An 18872-nucleotide genomic window follows, 5' to 3' on the forward strand; every position below is an offset into this window, starting at 1 on the left:
GGGCTTTTTTATAGCGCTGGTTCTCTCCCAGTGCTCTGCCGTGACTACACGGCCGCATTTAAACGTTTCCAGTGAAGACAGGCCCCTATAAACAGAGAATGGGGATTGGGTGGGGGCAGAGTTAATCAAGTTTCTGTTCAGTAAGTATCAGTGTTGAGGAAGTCTGCATGTCTGTAAAGACAATGTGGCACTTCCTTCATCCGCACACTGCACTCAATGCTATGACGTACAGTATAACCTGTTGTGGAATGTTCCCTGTCACGTTGCTTCAGAATAAAAAAAAGTCAGCAGGATGGGAGCTAAAGGCCCAAAATATAGGCAGCAAAGAACATGCCCCCAAATTCTCATTATTCCTCTAATTTTTAAATCCACCATCCTGCTACCAAGAAAATAACCTCCCTGACAACAAATTCGTGCCATAAACAGCTCGCAGTACAATGGCCCAGAACTGCCCCACTGATCTACCAAAACCAGTGTGCAAATTCCACCTGCTGGTGCTTCACTTCACTTCACTGCTACAGCGACTAAGGGCATGTCTACAGTGGCACAGCTACAGCAGTAGTGTCATAGTGTAAATACTTCCTACAGTGATGGAAGGGTGTTTTTTGGCAATACATGTAATCCACCTTCCCAAGTGGCAGTAACTAGGTCAATGGAAGAATTCTTCTGTCCACCCGGCTCTGGCTACATGGAGGACTAGGTTGGCTTAACTGTGGCACTCTGGGTGTGAAGTTTTCAAACCGGAGAGCACAATAGCTAGGCTGACTTGCAGATCTGGCTTAACAGCTAAATAAAAGGGGGGAGTGTTTGTCACACAGGTGGTGCAAAACACAGCAGGGAAAGTGGTTCTCTCAACTGTGAAATGCAGGGAAATGTAAAAACAAACAAACAGAAACTGACCAAGCAAACCAACAAAATGAATTAAGACTATCGATTCAGAGGTGAACAGCTGTTTTCAAAACAAGCATAAATCCAGAAGCCCTCCATGCAGAATTTAAACATTACAGACACACAGTTTTTATTGTATATCTACACACACAGATACACACACTCACTCTAAAGTTAAAATTAGGCCGAAGCTATAACTTGAAGTAGCCTCACAGCCTTTTGATCCCAGAAAGCTTTCCTCTTTTGATGTGTGGAACTCCTGTATTAGCTTCCTGTAAGCACGAATACAGCTGGTTTAAGTAAGCAATGAAGCATTCAAACAGGGTATTCTCCACTGCTCTGATTATGGATTTATTGTGGGCATGTTTTACCAACCAGCAGTCTTTCAAGAGCGTGTGAAAGTGACTAACTTCCTTTAGGCATGAGGTGCAGAATTTATTGCATGCATGTTATCCTGTTTCCTCTTTTACTGTCCGACTACTTGTAACCCTTCATCAACAGCAAAACTTACACTTATGAGACTGAAAAAGCTCTGCCTGCATGATTGACATTCCTATTTTTCCATGGAAAAAAGGTCCTTTATCAGCCTTTAATAGGAATTGCATTGCTGAGAATTTAGTTTAAACACCCACACATGGTTCGTTTCATTGCAAAAGGCGATGGAAAATTGTCAGATCTAATCGATTACTTCGGTGGACTGAGGGTAGCCCCAAAACAGTCTGGTAAAGTCTGCAAATTATAGATTGACACTCCAACATGTCTAGTGGCTCAAAGGGGGGAATTCCATAGAGTCCTCACTTGTAAAGGCCCCTGTAAGTAAGAACTATGTCTCCCCCCCCGGCTTGTTGATTTGGGTCCAATTCCGCAAGGTGCTCTGCGCCCTCAATTTATCGTGACCCTCAGTTGGTGTAAGTCAGCACAACTCCATTGACTGTCATAGATTCCAAGCTGGAAAGGACCGGAGTCTGACCTCCTGCACAACGCAGGCCTTACGACTGAGAGTTACTTTTTGTTTGAACTACAGTACATCTTTGAGAGACACAAGATGCGTGCGGTGATATCTTTTACTGGACTAACGTCTGCTGGTGAGAGACAAGCTTTTAAGCTTACACAGAATTAAGATCAAAGCTTGTCTCTTTCACCAACAGTAGTAGATCCAAATAAAAGACATTACCTCACCCATCCTGTCTCTCCACTCTCCTAGGACCAACACATCTACAACAGCACTGCGCAAACAGTGTATCTTAGGAAGACATCCAATCTTTACTTAAAAGTCCCCAGTGATGGAGAATCTACCACACCCCTGGGTAAGTTGTTCCAATGTTAATTGCCTCATTGTTAAAAATTCAAAGGCATTACACTAGATTTATGTACCAGCAAAGGATCGGGCCTGTTAAGTTTACTAAAATAGAGAGCACTCCACCCTTCACAAAAGCTGCTCACATCTCACAGAAGCAGGTCCATTCTAAGGTAAACACCAGCACTGCTGTATAATTTAAAAAAAAAAACTGAATGGAAAAGGAATTCTGGATATCAGGAAATGCAAATATGCATACCTAGCACCCCATTTATAACAAGTAGTCTTGAGATTTTACATTGGAAAAAGACAATGCTTAAGAGGAAAAAGCAAAGCTAACTAGACTGAGGCCACGGCTACACTGGTACTTTACAGCGCTGCAACGTTCACGCTCAGGGGTGTGAAAAAACACCCCCCTGAGCGCTGCAAGATACAGCGCTGTAAAGTACCAGTGTAATCAGTGCTGCAGCGCTGGGAGCACAGCTCCCAGCGCTGCAAGCTATACCCGTAAGGGATGTGGTTTACGTGTGGTTTCTCTCCCAGCGCTGGCGCTCTGACTACACTCACACTTCAAAGCGCTGCCGCGGCAGCACTTTGAAATTTCAAGTGTAGCCATACCCTAACACTTGTCTCCATCAAACCTCCACAGAGCCACCCTTCGGATGTTAATATTCTGTCTGTTGTGGCCTTCTTAGGAATCAGCAGGAATTTTCACCTAAAGGCGTTTGCCTCTCCCAAGTCAGGATGGGGAGATCTGCATAAGGAGTTGGATTCCCCTCCCACCCCCCCGAGTTTTTTCTCTGGCACTTTTAAAAGAAAGTTTTAAAATGATAGAAGACAGAGGTCAAAGAGGACCCACAACCACTTTTGGTCCTATGCAGACATGGAACTACGTAAGAACTACTGTTTTCCGGACTACTTTACCCTTCTTGTGGACAAATTAAAATTACAAAGTGATCTGGTCTTTGTAAACTGCAATATTTCAAACTCATCAGCATTTGCTCAATTCCAAAATGAAATCTAATTTCCAAGGGTTTGGGTTTGTTACTCAGGGGTTAGAGCCCCATTTGCAGTAAATTGGTACGTTTCACTGTGCTCAGTGGACCTAATGACAATTTAAACCAATTAAGAACTGACCCTGACTGGTTAATATCACCCTAGGCTGAAATTTGCCACCCAAGGTCTAAATCCAAGTGTAAAACTTCCTTACTGTTCAATATAAACCATCAATGACAATGCAACCATTCCTTTCCTATGGGAAAGCGATGACATTTTTGCTTCAAAGGCAGTGGGTCATTCAAACCACCACAAGGTTCATTCTAATTTGCAAATGCTCCCATAAGTGTTGCTTTATCATGTCTAAGGTTTTCGGCTTGCTTTCCTCACATACAGCAATCCCAGCACAAAAGGCCTCAACTCCCCACCTGCCCCAATGTTTAGTTTTGAAAAGTGAACATGTAAAAAAGTGAAAAAGCACTGGCTGTCCCACTACCTTCCCCCAATCAGCAGCCAGACAGTTTGGGATTTGGAAGAGGGCTTCTTGTTTTTGTTTCCATCGGTGCTGACACGTGAGGGGATGTTACTGAAAAGCCAATCCCGGTGGCTATTGCAGTGTTTCCTGATCACTGCTACATTTAAAAGAATGAACAAAACAATTTCTGCATCATAAATCAATGCTGGAGTAACTGCTCTAGTTCTTATTCAGTGATTGGCCCTCTCACCCTCCACTTTACATTTACTGAAGAACAGCTCAAGTCTATTTTGAGAAAACAGGTTCCTGCTAAGATTTCACAAGAAGATGTAACAGATAATTGTTTAAAGTCAGAGGTAAGGAATGTCACAGAGGGTGACAAAGGGTCAAGAAAGGATACCCAGGTGCACACTTCGGAGGGATGTGTTTTGCTCAGGACTGGCTCAGGGGCTCACAAGGAGAAAACAGTTCTTCATTCCAGGTGAGAAAGAGGATTATTCATTCAATGGACGAGGATGAGAGCTCCACAAGGGGCTGGTGCCCTCAGGGAAGGCTGCTGAATAGCTCCCTACTGGAAAGCACTGCCACTCCTTTGGGCAATGGTGCAATATTGTTTCAATTGCCACAGGTCGCTCCCTTGTCCATTTTATATTTCTTCAGCAAAATGGAGCAGGTCCATACGCCTTCCCAGTGGAGGAGCCTGAACGCTGCCTGCTGAGTACACACCAATTAATACCTGCAAAAGATTCCCCCCACACCACAGACACACACTTCTCAAATAAGGTGGATGAACAGGGATCCTAGAAATCCAATTGGTGTTTTTACAGAGAACCTTCAGTTTTTACATTTTGTGAAAAAAGAAAAACATACACTAGCACCCCATTTATCAGAGCCTCCATTATCCAGCTGTCGGCTGTAACCACACTGGGAGCAGTCAGCCCTGGGCGGCCAAGCTTGGGCTTCAGCGGATTTGCCACTATCCCAATTAGATTGGATAAATGGGGTTGAACTGGATAGAGTACAGACATAGAAGTATCTGGGATATGCAAGAAATACAAATTGCAATTCTATTAATTTTATTTTATTTTAAGGACTGATGTCACTGGTAGGCTTCGAACTCGCTTACAAATTGTAACGATATCAATAAAATACTGTGTTCAACTGATACCTGCAGATATCGTGACTTGGGAAACTAAATTCAGTGTTTCATTTTCATCACATAAAAAGATGGATTTTTAATATTTTTTACAGGAGAATTTTGGGGTTTTTAATCATGGAAGACTAGGATCCCTGTTGATCAAGCACCCAGCACAGATCTCAGCAGGCCAAATTCAGAGCTCACTTACATGCATGTAAGCCCCGTAAAGTGAACAGCATTGCACGGGGCATTAGTCAGCACAGAACCAGACACATGGTCTTTCTTGGCTGCTGAAGTTTCCCTGGACGTAGATATTCCATCCCCTCAGCTCATAAACAAAGGGCTAGTTTTAAAAGCAGGTCCAGAAATTGGTCCAGTGAACAACGTGTAAAGAGTACACTTCAGCCAGCTCCTTACATGAGCCTTATGGACCTTCTCCCCAGGGCGAACACACGCACGCACGCACGCACACACACACACAGTTTAATTCTATTCAGCAATGTCGCTTCAGAATAAACTATTAGGAATAGTTGGACTGCATACGTCTATCCAACCAGTCCTCATCTGCTGCTGGAGCAGCGCTGCTACCCAAATTGTGATTCCTGAGAAGGTCTCTTGTTTTAACCAATAGGGGAGACATCCCATCAGATAATCCCTGAATCACAGTGCAAGGCATATGCAATGGAGTGTTGATAACTTCACTCTCCTCTGGGAGTGCTGCCAGTGAAGCTAGGAGTCTTGTTACAGGATGCTACCTGTGTCCTTAAAGGATAAGCCAGGACGTTGCTGAAGAAAGGAACTGTTCTCACTTCCTGGAGGACTGGCTGCCTGCAGAAGGGGTGTAAGAAGGGCCTGTCAGCTGAAAGTAGAACTGTTTATCAGATGGCCTCTGCCGGTGGGGAACACCTGTTCAACCTGGACACCAGCACAAACAGCACAGCAAAAATGCACAAAGGAAACTTAAACCACACGTTACAGTGTTGAAAATGTGGGTTTAGTCATGACAGGCATTTACACTTTATCTGAGCTTTCATCAATTTGCCAAATATTACTGTCACCATTTCTGGACAATGGGATGCTGTTTTAAGGGTTGGTGTTTCCACAGATAAACTAACCCTTTCTTCTTCTTCTTTTTGTATTACAGCAGCCTCCACATGTCCCAGCTGAGATCAGGTACAGCACATACACATAGTCAGAGCACCCCTGTCTCAAGGAATTCACACTCAGAATAGCCAAGACAGACACAGTGGAAGAAAGGAAGGAAGGATTCTCCTCATTTTACAGAGTTGGAGCTGAGCACAGATTAGGTTAAATAATTTACCCAGAGTGTCTGTGGCAGAGCTGGGAACTGAGCACAGATCTCGAATCTCAGTTCAGTGCCTTAACTGCAAGCCCACGTGTCCTCTCTGTACAAGCCGGCCCAAGAGGGAAACTAGCAAAAGCCCCAAAGCTGTTGGCTTTACTTTGAGGGGGCCTAGTTTTGCTTTACGTTACATCTGTGCAGCGCAGGCCCAATGACTTCACTACTGATGCAGGGCTCAAAATGAAGATAGAATTTGGCCGTAGGTGTGTAGATAACCCCATGCAACCTGTGCATACATAAGACATTGAGTCCATGTGCCCTCAGTTACCCCCAAAAAGAAACCCTTCTAGTCAAAGGGTACGTCCACACTAGGAGCTCAGCTAGGGATAGGAGTCCCGGCTTGTGCATCCACATGCACTAGCGCTCATTGGTTACACGACTGTTTTTAGCAATGAGAGCTAGTGCATGTGGGGCTCCTATCCCTAGCTGAGCTCCTAGTGTGGATGTACCCTTTGACAAGATGGGTTTCTTTTTTGGGGTGACTGAAGGCACATGGACTTAATGAGAGCTAGTGCGTGTCTACCCCCAAGCTGGGAATCACACCCCTAGCGCCTACCGTAGATGGAACCTAAACTGGATTTCTTGAAATGTGTTGCTGTTTTCTATAAAATACTAGTTACAGCTTATAGCCAGTGTAATGCCCCAGACTGGAGTCTCTCGCCTGGAGTTAACACTGTATCAGACAATCATCTTTCTCTCCTCATCATGAGAAGTGCTTGGCTCTCGTAAAATCTATATGTCACTAGAAACTTGCGACAGACAAACATATCAGCCTGACCCAAGGGTGTATGTGGGCTATAGTCTCTCTGAGCATGCAAAAACGAACAGGCCTAGAGGTCTGAGCAGAGGCCTGGGAGTCAGAAACTCTGATGCCCTCATCACAGTTGCCAACTTCCACGTGGTCAATAAGCACACCGACTTTCACAATAAGCCAAAAATCAAGCTAATCCCATTTCAAAACAAGGCAAAAACAAGCCAGTCCCTAAGAACCCCAACACTCTATGTAGCCAGATCCCCCCAGCGAGCAGTCTGAGACTGGGGTGGACCTGCTGTGCACCCCTGACTCTCTCTACCCCCTTGCAGCTTCTTCTCACCCCCTCTGCCGGGAGCTGATCAAAAAAAGGAGCAACAGGCAACAAGCCAAACAAGCTACAAGACAAAAACTAGCCAACAAGCAACTCATAAGCCAATTAAGCCAAAAACAGGCCCAATTTCTGCATTTTTTTCACGGGTTTGGCATGTCTGGTCCTCATCCTTGATGACTCAAACTGTAGGTTTGGTTGCTCATTTAAGACCAGATTTGTAAAGTATTTAGGTGCTTCATAAAATCGCAGTAGACATCTACCTGCATCTTCAGACACTTCAGTACTTCAGAAAATCTGGCCCTTAACCTACGTATCTCAGTTTTCCCCTCTGTAAAATGGGGACAAAGATGCACACCTGTATCACAACATCCATGTGAGGTGGATGTGTGCGTGTGGGGGGGGTTAGTTCATTAATATCTGCCAAGTGCTCTGTGAATGCAAAAGGCTGTACAAAAAATAATCCTACTGAAAGTCATATTTATGGAAGACATCCGTTGAAAGCCCCTGGACTGCTTTGAAATTTCATACACTAAAAGTTAGTGCCAGGGAATCTGTGACTGATGCAAAAAAAATCAGGACTAAGCCTAACCTGGAGCCTCTTTCCAACACTCAGGAAAGGGAACTGCCTGTTCACGTGATCAGATGTATCCACTGTGCACATAACTTTAAGATGCACACCCAGGGCAGAATTAATAGAGCTACGGCCAGGTGAAGTCGTAAAGTTCCAGTAGCCCAGGAGTCTGGGCTTGTGGAGGCACATGCCGAGCCTTTAGAGAAACATAAGGGACTTAAATCTCTGATCACATTCGGTTTAATGTGATTTTGAACACTGGATACAGGACTCCCTTCAAAGCCCCCACTGAGCACTTAGCACAAGACTGGATGTAGAGAGGACCGATCAGGACCGATCTTTCATAAAACGCATGCACCCAGGAGCACAAATTCACGCTCAGCTCCACACTCCCTGGAGAAGCTGGACAGGTGGATAGCATTTCCTTGTGTGTGTGCATGCTGCACTTTCCCCTTTTTCAGGACTGCTTCCCTTTAAACAGGCAGCAAAACAGGAACCGGGGAAGGATTCTTGGCTATCAACACCGTTATCGATCCAGTCAGGACAGTGCTCGTATTACAGGAAACAGCAAGCACTGACGTCAAAGCTATATAGAGGGTGTATGCAGCAGGAATACAATGGGGTCAAGCTAACAGACCTGGCAGCATCATCTGGGGGTGGATGAACATGGGACTTCTCTCCAGGAACTAACTCACTCAGTTCTAATCCTGGTTCTGCCACTGACTCACTAAGTAGAGTCCCAGCTCTGCCACCGATTTACTATGTAACCGCAGCCAAGTCACTTCACCTCTGTGCCTCTGTTTCCCCATCTGTAAAATGTGGTTAATGATACTGATGTATCTGATACGGGGTGAAGCTTAGGGGCATTGTGAAACTAATTAATGTTTGTAAAGCACTCCAAGATCTTCAGATAAAGTGCTACAAAAATGCAAATTCCAATGATGATTATGACATGCTTGTAATAAGTACACAGCCAGCAGATGCTTTCATATTTATTCATGCTGGCTCCAAAAAAACATGCCTGCATATAGTTGAGTTTTGGAAAAAAAGTGTCTAAAAATGTCAGGCCTTGTCACTACAAAAGACAGATGTATTCTTGAGTTAAAATCCTAGCAAGGACAAGGCAGTTTGCAGTTTTCACACGAGTTAGCAGGTCGAGACACAGAGAAGGATCCCCCATCTTTAACTCAACCTGCAGACTTGTATGAAAATCAAAGTGCCTTGTCCTCACTGGGATGCTAACTCGAGTTAAGAACACCCCTTTTCTCCTAGTGAAGACACAGCCCTTGGGCTCCTTGACATCTGTTGACAGGCACTGACTGCTGTGTGAGCATTTGGGAGTCAGCTGAGACACTTACACATTGAGGAGTCAGAAGGGCTAAGAATATTACAATAGGCTGGAAGCGTCTTTCACTTCCACTTTCTTGGCCATCACATCCCTTTTCTAGCTCTCCTCCTCTCTTCCAGAACCTGGGCAAGCAAGTGACACCAGCTTAGACTTTTTTAGGCTCACACTCAGCAGGCCAAATTCAATGATGATTCACAGATTATAGATTATAAAGCCAGACGGGGCCATCGTGATCATTTAGTTGGCCATGCAAGTTACACATAAAGTGGGTGAGCCAAAAGGAAGTCTAAAGGATTAGACCAAATGTCTAATTTGGGGGCTGGAAGAAGGTTTAAGTGTCACTAACTTAGATTCACCTTTGAAATTGGGCCACCTTCTATACTAAAAGCAGAAAGGAAGTTGGATCTAAATGCTGACATGACAGTCTTGAACAGTGGTGGGTAACCTGCGACCCATACCTGGCCCTCAGGGTAATCTGCTGGTAGGCTGTGAGCCAGTGTTTACATTGACCATCCGCAGGCATGGCTGCCCGCAGCTCCCAGTGGCCGCAGTTCGCCATTCCCGGCCAATGGGAGTTGTGGGAAGTGGCAGCCCGCGCTGCCTCCCGCAGCTCCCATTGGCCGGGAATGGCGAACTGCGGCCACTGGGAGCGGCCGGCGGCCGTGCCTGCAGACAGTCAATGTAAACACTGTTTCGCGGCCCACCAGCAGATTACACTGGTGTAGAATTACGAGCAGCATGCTCAGCAGGATATAATTCTATGACTGTATATCCAGCGGTGGATAACTGCATAGTCATATACTGCGGGAACATTTACAGCACGTAACACCATTCATGGAGACTGCCGTCAAGCTTCCTTCTTTACTCCCTAAACACAGGCCACTTGAATAGAGAATTTTTCACTTACTCTGCCTGCTTCTTGTAGATGATGCTGAAGAGCTAGGCCGGCTTGTTTGCTGAGGTCCAGACTGTGAGAACTGCGGTGCAATGGTTGGGATCTTTCCCTTTCGAGGGCTGGGACTCTGCACTTCACGAGTGCGGGGGACCCTACGTTTGCCGGTGAAGGCAGAGGAAAACTCGCTGCTGGAAGAGAGGTGGAAAGAGTTAGAATGTTCATGCTCATGTTTTTATATCAAGGGACAGAATAGGCTGCAGAACATGGGGGAAATCTAACAGCCATTTGGATACCTACAGTCAACCAAATCCCATTGCACGCCCTCGCCAACACAGCGTTAGACATACTGGCCAAAGTCTAGGGAGGTCACAGATGGAAATGAACATTGTACCCCTCAGCTGCACCTTACAATACACACGCCTCCTTAAGGAGCCACATTCCCTTCTGTGGCGCTGATGTTTTCCATTGTATACTATTTAGATCACAAACACAGACTCAATGAACCTGAGGTGCTACAAAACTACTGAAAAGCTGACTATATGGCTCTCACATCAGTTTAAGACTGCACCATTATTTTTTCTTGTGCATTTCATCTCACCTTGTACCTATTGGATTTCTGGGAATTGGGCAGGCGGAAGCCCACCCAATGCTAACGGATCCCCCCCGCAGCCTAAGGGGAGGATCTACAGAACCTCAGAACCCAACTGATTCAGGGGGACAACTAACAAGAGAACAGGGACAGGAGTGCAGTCAAAGGGTCAAAAGAAGGGAGCCTGACGGGGACACCAAGCAGAGAACCCCGGACAGCGCCCACTGCTCTTTAAAGGCGTCAAGGGAGCCCAGAGGAACTCTGCCCGGAGGTGAACGGACAGAGGATCGGAAACAAGCCTCACAGTCACAGGAGTCTCCATCGGCCAACCTCCTCTGCCTGGTTGTGTAGATGGCCAAAGACAGCCCTTGAAAAGGGCTGGGGTTGAGAGAGAAAACCCTAGGCTGGTTAGGGAAGCAGCCGCAACTGGGCCACACCCCAATCAGGCCACAGCTGGCCTGTATGAAAAGGCGGTGAGCCAGGAGCTCAAACACTCTCCCTCTGCATTCAGAGAGAGAAGGGCCTGGCTGCAGGGAGCTGGACACAGGGTACCTGAGTGGAGCAGGGCTGAGGAAAGGCAGAGGAGCTGGGGAGCTCTGGCCTGGAAAGCCCTAAGCTGCGACCTAGCATAAGGCTAATTGTGTACTGGGGGTTGCAGAGGGCAGCCCAGGGATAGGCAAAGGCAGCAGGTCCATACCCAACCTTGCCAGCAATGAGTGGGCTGATACTGCAGTCTGCCCAGGGCATGGGGGCTAGATGATGACTGGCAGTAGCACGATACTGAGGCAAGGTGGGGATAGTCGGTGGGGTTTCCTGGGGAGGGGAGACCCTGAGAGAAAGGGGTTACTGCCAGGGGGCAGCACCCTAGCTAACAGGGCACCGGAGTCCAGGGAGGGACTCGGGGCCAAGCTCCTGAGTGCTCCTGAGCTGGAACGAGTTAATTCCCCGAGAGACCAGCAGGAGGCACCGCAGGCATGAGTCTGCATGCTTACACTCCTGATCTCCAGTTCAGGTTAATGAGATTTGTAAGCATACAGCACCTCACAGGTCTCCCTCACACATGTGGATCATGGCAAGCTAAGTTCCCTTGGCTCTCCCTCAGCTGTGTAATCTATGCATTTCTTGTTTGTAGTGTGAGCCTCTTTAACATCTGCCCTTACTTAAAGCCCTACCCTGTGCCCTAAGTTCAGTTCTGTTTAGAGTTTAGTCAGAAAGATGCAGGGATAAAGTCTCCTCTCTTAGCCCTCGTTCCAGGGTCAGTATTCTTGTGAGGGCAATGAGAGGTACTAACTAGTGTTGGTGGATACTCTGGAGGCACCTAGCCAGTGACCCAAGCATTGATCCATGGAGTATTCTTGCTTTTGGATCTATATTCATTTATTACTCTAGCCAGCCATACTTTTCCTAACCAGAAAAGACCAAACCAAAACAATTTCAGCATGAAAAGGACAATCACCTTTAGGAGGAAATAAAATTAGAGTCAAGAGAAGAGACCCCAAAAGTGCCAACCAGCAATAGGTAATTAAAGTGGTAGCTGGAGGGCCTCTTTTGCTTCATCAAAAGAAGCCATTGTCACGGGTAGGAAGAGTGATTAGGAGGATTTGAAGACATCTAATCTTCCCCTCGGGATGGAATGCTGCTGAGTTGGTAATGATTAACTGGCCCCTGCCTGCTGTTTCACCTTTGATATTTTTAAATTACATTAATTGTCCAGGATATGCTTTTGCAAACACTAGCTGTAAGTGACACAGACTTGCTAATCAGTCCGTTAAAAGTCTGCTCTGAACCATCTTTGTAGCAAGATCTCTCAGATAGCCGTTTACTTGCCTCTCTTTTATTACCCTTCCTAATCATTTCAAAAGATCATGCAGATGATATCCCATGTAGGGGGAAAAGGCATTTACAAAAAGAGGAATCTGATTGGCCAAAACAAAATTCCAAAAGATCACAGGGATTTAGAACCAACAAAAGTGATTTAAATGTTTCCATCCACAAAATAGTTTCACGGTCATGTGTTTGCAATTTTTATCACTTGGTTTCAACTTATTTAGTTTTTGATATTCTAATGATGGACTTGTTACATTTCTCAGATGTAGATAATCAATGAAATGCTAATGAGTACCAAAAACAATCCTTAAACATGCTTTGCACCATTTAGGCAGAAAGTGAGTGAGCTTTCCTATCCCTCAGTCCCACTTAATACTTAATAACAGTCTAGATCTAAAATTCTGCACGTTAAAAAGCCCTTGTATGGCCATTAAGGATCTCCCTGGAGATCCGATATAGGAACCTAAATAGCTATACTGTAAAACGCATACTTAAAGAAAAAGCAAAACTTGCGCAAAGGCACAAGTGCAAGAGGACAGGGAATAAACTTAAGGTACAAAATCTCCCAAGTTGAAGCATATGGAGCATATGGCAAGTGTTGATAGTAGACCCCTGGTGTTCACATACCCACTGTACCTCAGCCACCTATCAAATATCCAAAACTTGATGAAAACAGAATTAGCCACAGATCTCCCATTGTCTAGCATAGCAACCGGCTACTGTGTGTAAAATAATCAGAGTTTACCTAGAGAGGAGCTGGAGACAAATATGTCATGGGAAAATATTTAGCAGTACCTCCTCTTTTGTCCTATAACTCCAGAGGTGTTAACTGGCCACGTCACCTTGAATAGTCTCTTACAATGTGTGCTAACTACTTATGCTCACCAATTTGTTCCACCTTTTATTTAGCTGTGACACCCTCTACGAGTACCTTTTCCAGATTCGATGAAGAGCTCTGTGTAAGCTAGAAAGGTTGTCTCATAAACCAACAAAAGCTGGTCATTTAAGCTTCTGTGGTCATTTAAGTTTTGATGTAATGCTAAGAAAAGCAGAAAAATAACCATTTGCTTTCCCAGCAGCAGCCTGAAGCCAGAGAAATAACTGGAGAACAAAGACTGCATATATCTTCATATATCTTCCTACTGTATTTTCCACTGCATGCATCCAATGAAGTGGGTTTTAGCCCATGAAAGCTTATGCCCAAATAAATTTGTTAGTCTCTAAAGGTGCCACGAGTATTCCTCGCTCTTTTTGATAATACATTTAATGATCCATCAAGTGATGTGATACGGTTTGAATGTATGAAGATTAATACGGGCCTTGTTTTCTCTGGAGGAACCAAGTTGAATTTCTAGATAATTTCACCAGAGAATTAAAAACGTGACATTAGGGAGGTATCCAAACTCTCTCTCTCTTCTGCAGGTGCCAAATGAAGGGCCTGAGATATTAAAATAATCCTGTGCTTGCTCTTAACCAAATATAAATACAACTTCAGCCTGTCAAAAGCCAGCTTATGTACAAGTGTTCAGTAGACTATTAAAGAAAGAAAGACTTTATTATATATAAAGTAGTTTTTGATTGGCTAAAACCACAACAGGTCTGTACTCAGACAATGAGAATGTCACAGATCAATAAAAGTACGATGGGCAATAGTCACTCCATTGTTCATTAGCTAAAATGATAATTTGTTGCAATGGAAATAAAGTCACTGCAACATGAACTGTCATTCATTAAATGTTCATTAAAAATGAACTTCATTCATTTCTCAGTTTGGTTTAATACCAGTGTAAATTCAGGGCATGGCTACACGTGCAGATGTAGAGCGCTTTGAGTTAAACCAGCCTTCGGAGAGTGCAGTAGGGAAAGTGCTGCAGTCTGTCTACACTGACAGTTTCAAGTCCACTGGCGTGGCCACAGTTGCGGCACTTGCAGTGGCACTGGGAGTGGTGCATTATGGGCAGCTATCCCAGCATGCAAATGACTGCAACGTGCTTTTCAAATGGGGGTTGGGTGGAGTGGAGTGAAGTGTGACAGGGAGCATGTTGTGTGTATGTGGGGGGAGAGAGAGTAGGTTTTCTGGGAGCTGAAAGCATGTCAGCATGTTGTCTTGAAAGTTCAGACAGCAGCAGACCCTCTCCCCACCCCCAGCGCCTCTCTCTCACACACACAGCATTCCACAATAATGGCTGATTTGTCTCAGAGCAGATAAGCAGCCAGCTGTCAAACGGTGCTTTCAAACAGCATATCCGCATTCCTACAGCGATTCAAAACAATGACAAGAGTAGCCACTTGACTTAAGGGGATTATGGGACATTCCCAGAGGTCAATCAGAGCGCAGTATTGCAACACCTCATTCACACTGGTGCCGCAGCGCTCCAGCGGGGGCGCAGCAAACGTTATTCCTCTTGCCAAGGTGGAGGACCAGCAGCGCTGTAGCCACGGAGTCAGAGCGCTCTACATACCTTGCCAGTGCGGACGGGGAGTGAGCTAGGGTGCATGGAACTCCTTTATTGCGCACTAACTCACAAGTGTAGCCAAGCCCTCAGTGACTTCAATGGAGTTATTCCAGATTTACTTTTGTAGGAGCCAGAGAGGGATCAGGCTCAGGGTCCCTGGCATTGAAACAAAACAATTCTGCTTTGCCTCAGTACATACTTTCCATATATGCCTTGACCTATGCATAGCATGGAGAAGATTGCTTCCAGTGGGCAAAACTCAGGTGGAAGCAATGGTCCATTCACCTTCTTGTTCATTGTCGGAACTAGTTCATTTAAGTATTTATCCAACTGAGGAAATGAGACATTGGAACAAAAGGCACATTTGGCTAATGTAGAAGCACAATGTTGATTTAGCACCTCTGATGCAGACAATCCAGCACATTGTTTGCTTTGCAAATGGCCACACTCCAATATCCATAACTGTAGGCTGCTTTTGTACATACAAATCCCCGCAAACATGGGGAAAAAAGAAAAATCGCCTCATGGGTGAGATTTCACTTTCGCATCCCCTCTAAAACAAGAGCTGCACGTCAGTGAAGAATGGGATACCCCAGTATCACAGGTCATAAGCCACTATACAGAGCTGGAGAGTTATTTCTGATGACTCAGTAGACAAGGTGAGCCCTATTCGCTCCAACCCAGGAGGATAAAAAGGGGCCAGGTATCCCATAGAGGCAAAGGAAGGAAGCTTAAGCAGAGGTTTGCTTTTTTTTGTTTGTTATTTATCAGTAAATGCAAATCCCAGCACGAGGTTAAGTTTGGACATTAACACAGAGCGTGCGCACGCGTGTGCGTGTACACATTGTGCTGAGAATGGGGTGGGGACGCTGCCAGTTCGCAGCTAGCTGCACTCCAGAGTGACTGAGAAACAGCTGACTCTGTCTGACACAGGGGAGGAAATGTGGATCCTTTCACATACTTCTGATGTACTATTCATGTTTGTAAGGTTTGCTCAGTTACCGTGGAGATGGGCAATTCAGAAATATAAATGCTGCTGCAGGGCAATAGAATCGGACCATTACATGTCCCAGAAGTGAAACTTGTTGGCAAGAGATAATTTCTCATGTCTCAGCATGGGGACAGTGCAACAGAGAAATTAAGGAAATAATAGGGAGATGTATGCAATAGAGAAACAGAAAGCTCTAGCCACAGAGCTCAAGCCCCAGAAGGGTGAGTACCCACAGCTTCAACTGAAGTTCATGGGACCTGAAGGTCGTCAGAACCTCTGCACGTTGGGTCCAGATACTGGCTTGGTATATCCTCTCCTCAACACATCCACGCTCGGCCCCTTCAGCATCTATCCTCATCGACTCCATATTCTTTTGCTTCTGAGTCACTGCTTCAAATCTGCCCCAAGTCAGGCAGCAGCAAAAGTTGTTGCCACCCAATGGTTATTTGAGGGAATCTATGAAAAAAGATAGTGGGTCTCGGGGTCCAGTTCCTTGTAGACAAGGATCCTCAACCCAACAAAACAGCATCACAATTGCAGTTTCATGACAAACCCTTGCGGAGAGGCCAAGCAGTAGTGATTTATTTGGGTTAGGGATGGAGCACACTGATTGAAGAACTTTCCCTACTGCTGTCTTCGGCTATCTCTCGATGCGAGGATGGGTTCATTGGTGGGTTTTTAAGTGGCTGAGGAGCCCAATTCGTGCCCTGCAGGTTTTCCCACAGAAGTACTCAATGGCTCTTGGCTCCTGATGGATATAATAAATGTTTTTTCTGCACAGTAAGTTATCTAAGGAAGCGATCAGGATTTTTTTTTTGCAGGTGACAGTGTTGAGCTTTATGGCTGATGTTCATTGATGAAATCAGTTTGCTTTAGATTTCTTCTGTTCTGGTCCAAATTTTTAAAAATTGAATATCTGCCACTGGCAGAGGTAAGAATATTTTGTTTGGCAAGCGTCATCACAGCTGTGTCACACCACACTACATCATACATCAGTTGGCTTCATAATAGTATGGAATTAGCTGGTAACCACCTGGACTACTTCCCCATTTCCTGATATTCAGCACTTTAAAAATCATACCTGTATGATTGCCCATTAACTTTGTCCTGGACAAAATCAGTGGATCGGGCAGACAGGACTTCAGTAACTGCTGGGACATGTTGATCCGTTCTGAGACCCGCTGAGAATACCTTGGATGAGTCTGTTTCAATTGCTGTTTGAAAAGAGGTATAGTTTCAAGGCAGAGGTGTCATTTTACAAATTACAAGTAAACGCTGTTAGTCTGTTTGAGTTCCCTTCACACAAGGAGCAGCCACTCAAAGACCCCACTGTCAGTATCATGTTATGACATTTGCTCATGAAACCAGATTGCCCACCCCCTGCCTAGTACTAGTGTAGAATGTATAAATCAAGACTTGTACATGAAAAGACAAGTCAGTTTTCTGAGAGGGGCACCAGGGACTAAGACATGCGAATCCAAGTGGATGGAGGAGGCACTGATGGCTAAGCTCTCTCACTTAGGGTATGTCTACATCTACAATTTTGCAGCGCTGGTTGTTACAGCTGTATTAGTACAGCTGTATAGGGCCAGCGCTGCAGAGTGGCCACACTTACAGCAACCAGCGCTGCAAGTGGTGTTAGATGTGGCCACACTGCAGCGCTGTTGGGCGGCTTCAAGGGGGGTTCGGGGAACGCGAGAGCAAACCGGGAAAGGAGACCAGCTTCGCCGCGGTTTGCTCTCGCGTTCCCCGAACCACCCTGCAAACCGCAGGGAAGGAGACCTGCTTGTTCGGGGAACGCGAGAGCAAACCGCGGCGAAGCTGGTCTCCTTTCCCGGTTTGCTCTCGCGTTCCCCGAACCACCCTGCAAACCGCAGGGAAGGAGACCTGCTTGTTCGGGGGTTCAGGGAACGAGAGAGCAAACCGGGAAAGGAGACCAGCTTCCCCGCGGTTTGCTCTCGCGTTCCCCGAACAACCCTGCAAACCGCAGGGAAGGAGACCTGCTTGTTCGGGGAACGCGAGAGCAAACCGCGGCGAAGCTGGTCTCCTTTCCCGGTTTGCTCTCTCGTTCCCCGAACCCCCGAACAAGCAGGTCTCCTTCCCTGTGGTTTGCTGGGTGGTTCCGGGAACGCGAGAGCAAACCGCGGCGAAGCTGGTCTCCTTCCCCGGTTTGCTCTCGCGTTCCCCGAACCCCGAGCAAGCAGGTCTCCTTCCCTGAGGTTTGCTGGGTGGTTCCGGGAACGCGAGAGCAAACCGGGAAAGGAGACCAGCTTCGCCGCGGTTTGCTCTCGCGTTTCCCGGAACCACCCTGCAAACCGCAGGGAAGGAGACCTGCTTGTTCGGGGAACGCGAGAGCAAACCGCGGCGAAGCTGGTCTCCTTTCCCGGTTTGCTCTCGCGTTCCCGGAACCACTCAGCAGACCTCAGGGAAGGAGACCTGCTTGCTCGGGGTTCGGGGAACGCGAGAGCAAACCGCGGCGAAGCTGGTCTCCTTTCCCGGTTTGCTCTCGCGTTCCCGGAACCACCCAGCAAACCTCAGGGAAGGAGACCAGCTTGCTCGGGGTTCGGGGAACGCGAGAGCAAGCCGGGGAAGGAGACCAGCTTGATTACCAGAGGCTTCCTCAGGTATGCTGGGATACCTGCTTATTCCACGGAGGTCAAGAAAAGCGCTGGTAAGCGTCTATACTTGATTACCAGCGCTGGATCACCAGCGCTGGATCCTCTACACCCGAGACAAAACGGGAGTACGGCCAGCGCTGCAAACAGGGAGTTGCAGCGCTGGTGGTGCCCTGCAGATGTGTACACCTCCTAAGTTGCAGCGCTGTAACTCCCTCACCAGCGCTGCAACTTTCTGATGTAGACAAGCCCTTAGAAAACATGCCCCTGAAGCATTTTCATTTGGTGCTCTCATAAAAGTGTACTGCTCTCGTGCTGAAACAAGGACATAGACTGGG

General features: G+C 46.3%; 1 protein-coding gene across 6 annotated transcripts in view; it reads right to left on the bottom strand.

Moving 5' to 3' along the window:
• Window positions 1–18872, bottom strand: part of ARMC9 (armadillo repeat containing 9) — a 137321-nt gene that overhangs the window by 12413 nt on the left and 106036 nt on the right. For 2 of the 6 annotated variants that reach the window (XM_050963800.1, XM_050963796.1), the window contains 3 exons: window positions 17001–17133; window positions 10069–10244; window positions 5518–5622 (listed from right to left, as the gene is read on the bottom strand). In XM_050963800.1, coding sequence (XP_050819757.1) covers window positions 5600–5622; window positions 10069–10244; window positions 17001–17133 — 332 coding nt within the window. In that variant the 3' untranslated portion in view covers window positions 5518–5599. Of the gene's footprint in view, window positions 1–1102; window positions 1161–5517; window positions 5623–10068; window positions 10245–17000; window positions 17134–18872 lie in introns of those variants that run through there. The other 4 variants (XM_050963799.1, XM_050963801.1, XM_050963798.1 and 1 more) reach the window with 3 other exon arrangements.

Source organism: Gopherus flavomarginatus, chromosome 8 (assembly GCF_025201925.1).
Source record: "Gopherus flavomarginatus isolate rGopFla2 chromosome 8, rGopFla2.mat.asm, whole genome shotgun sequence".
NCBI classification, from domain to species: Eukaryota; Metazoa; Chordata; order Testudines; family Testudinidae; genus Gopherus; species Gopherus flavomarginatus.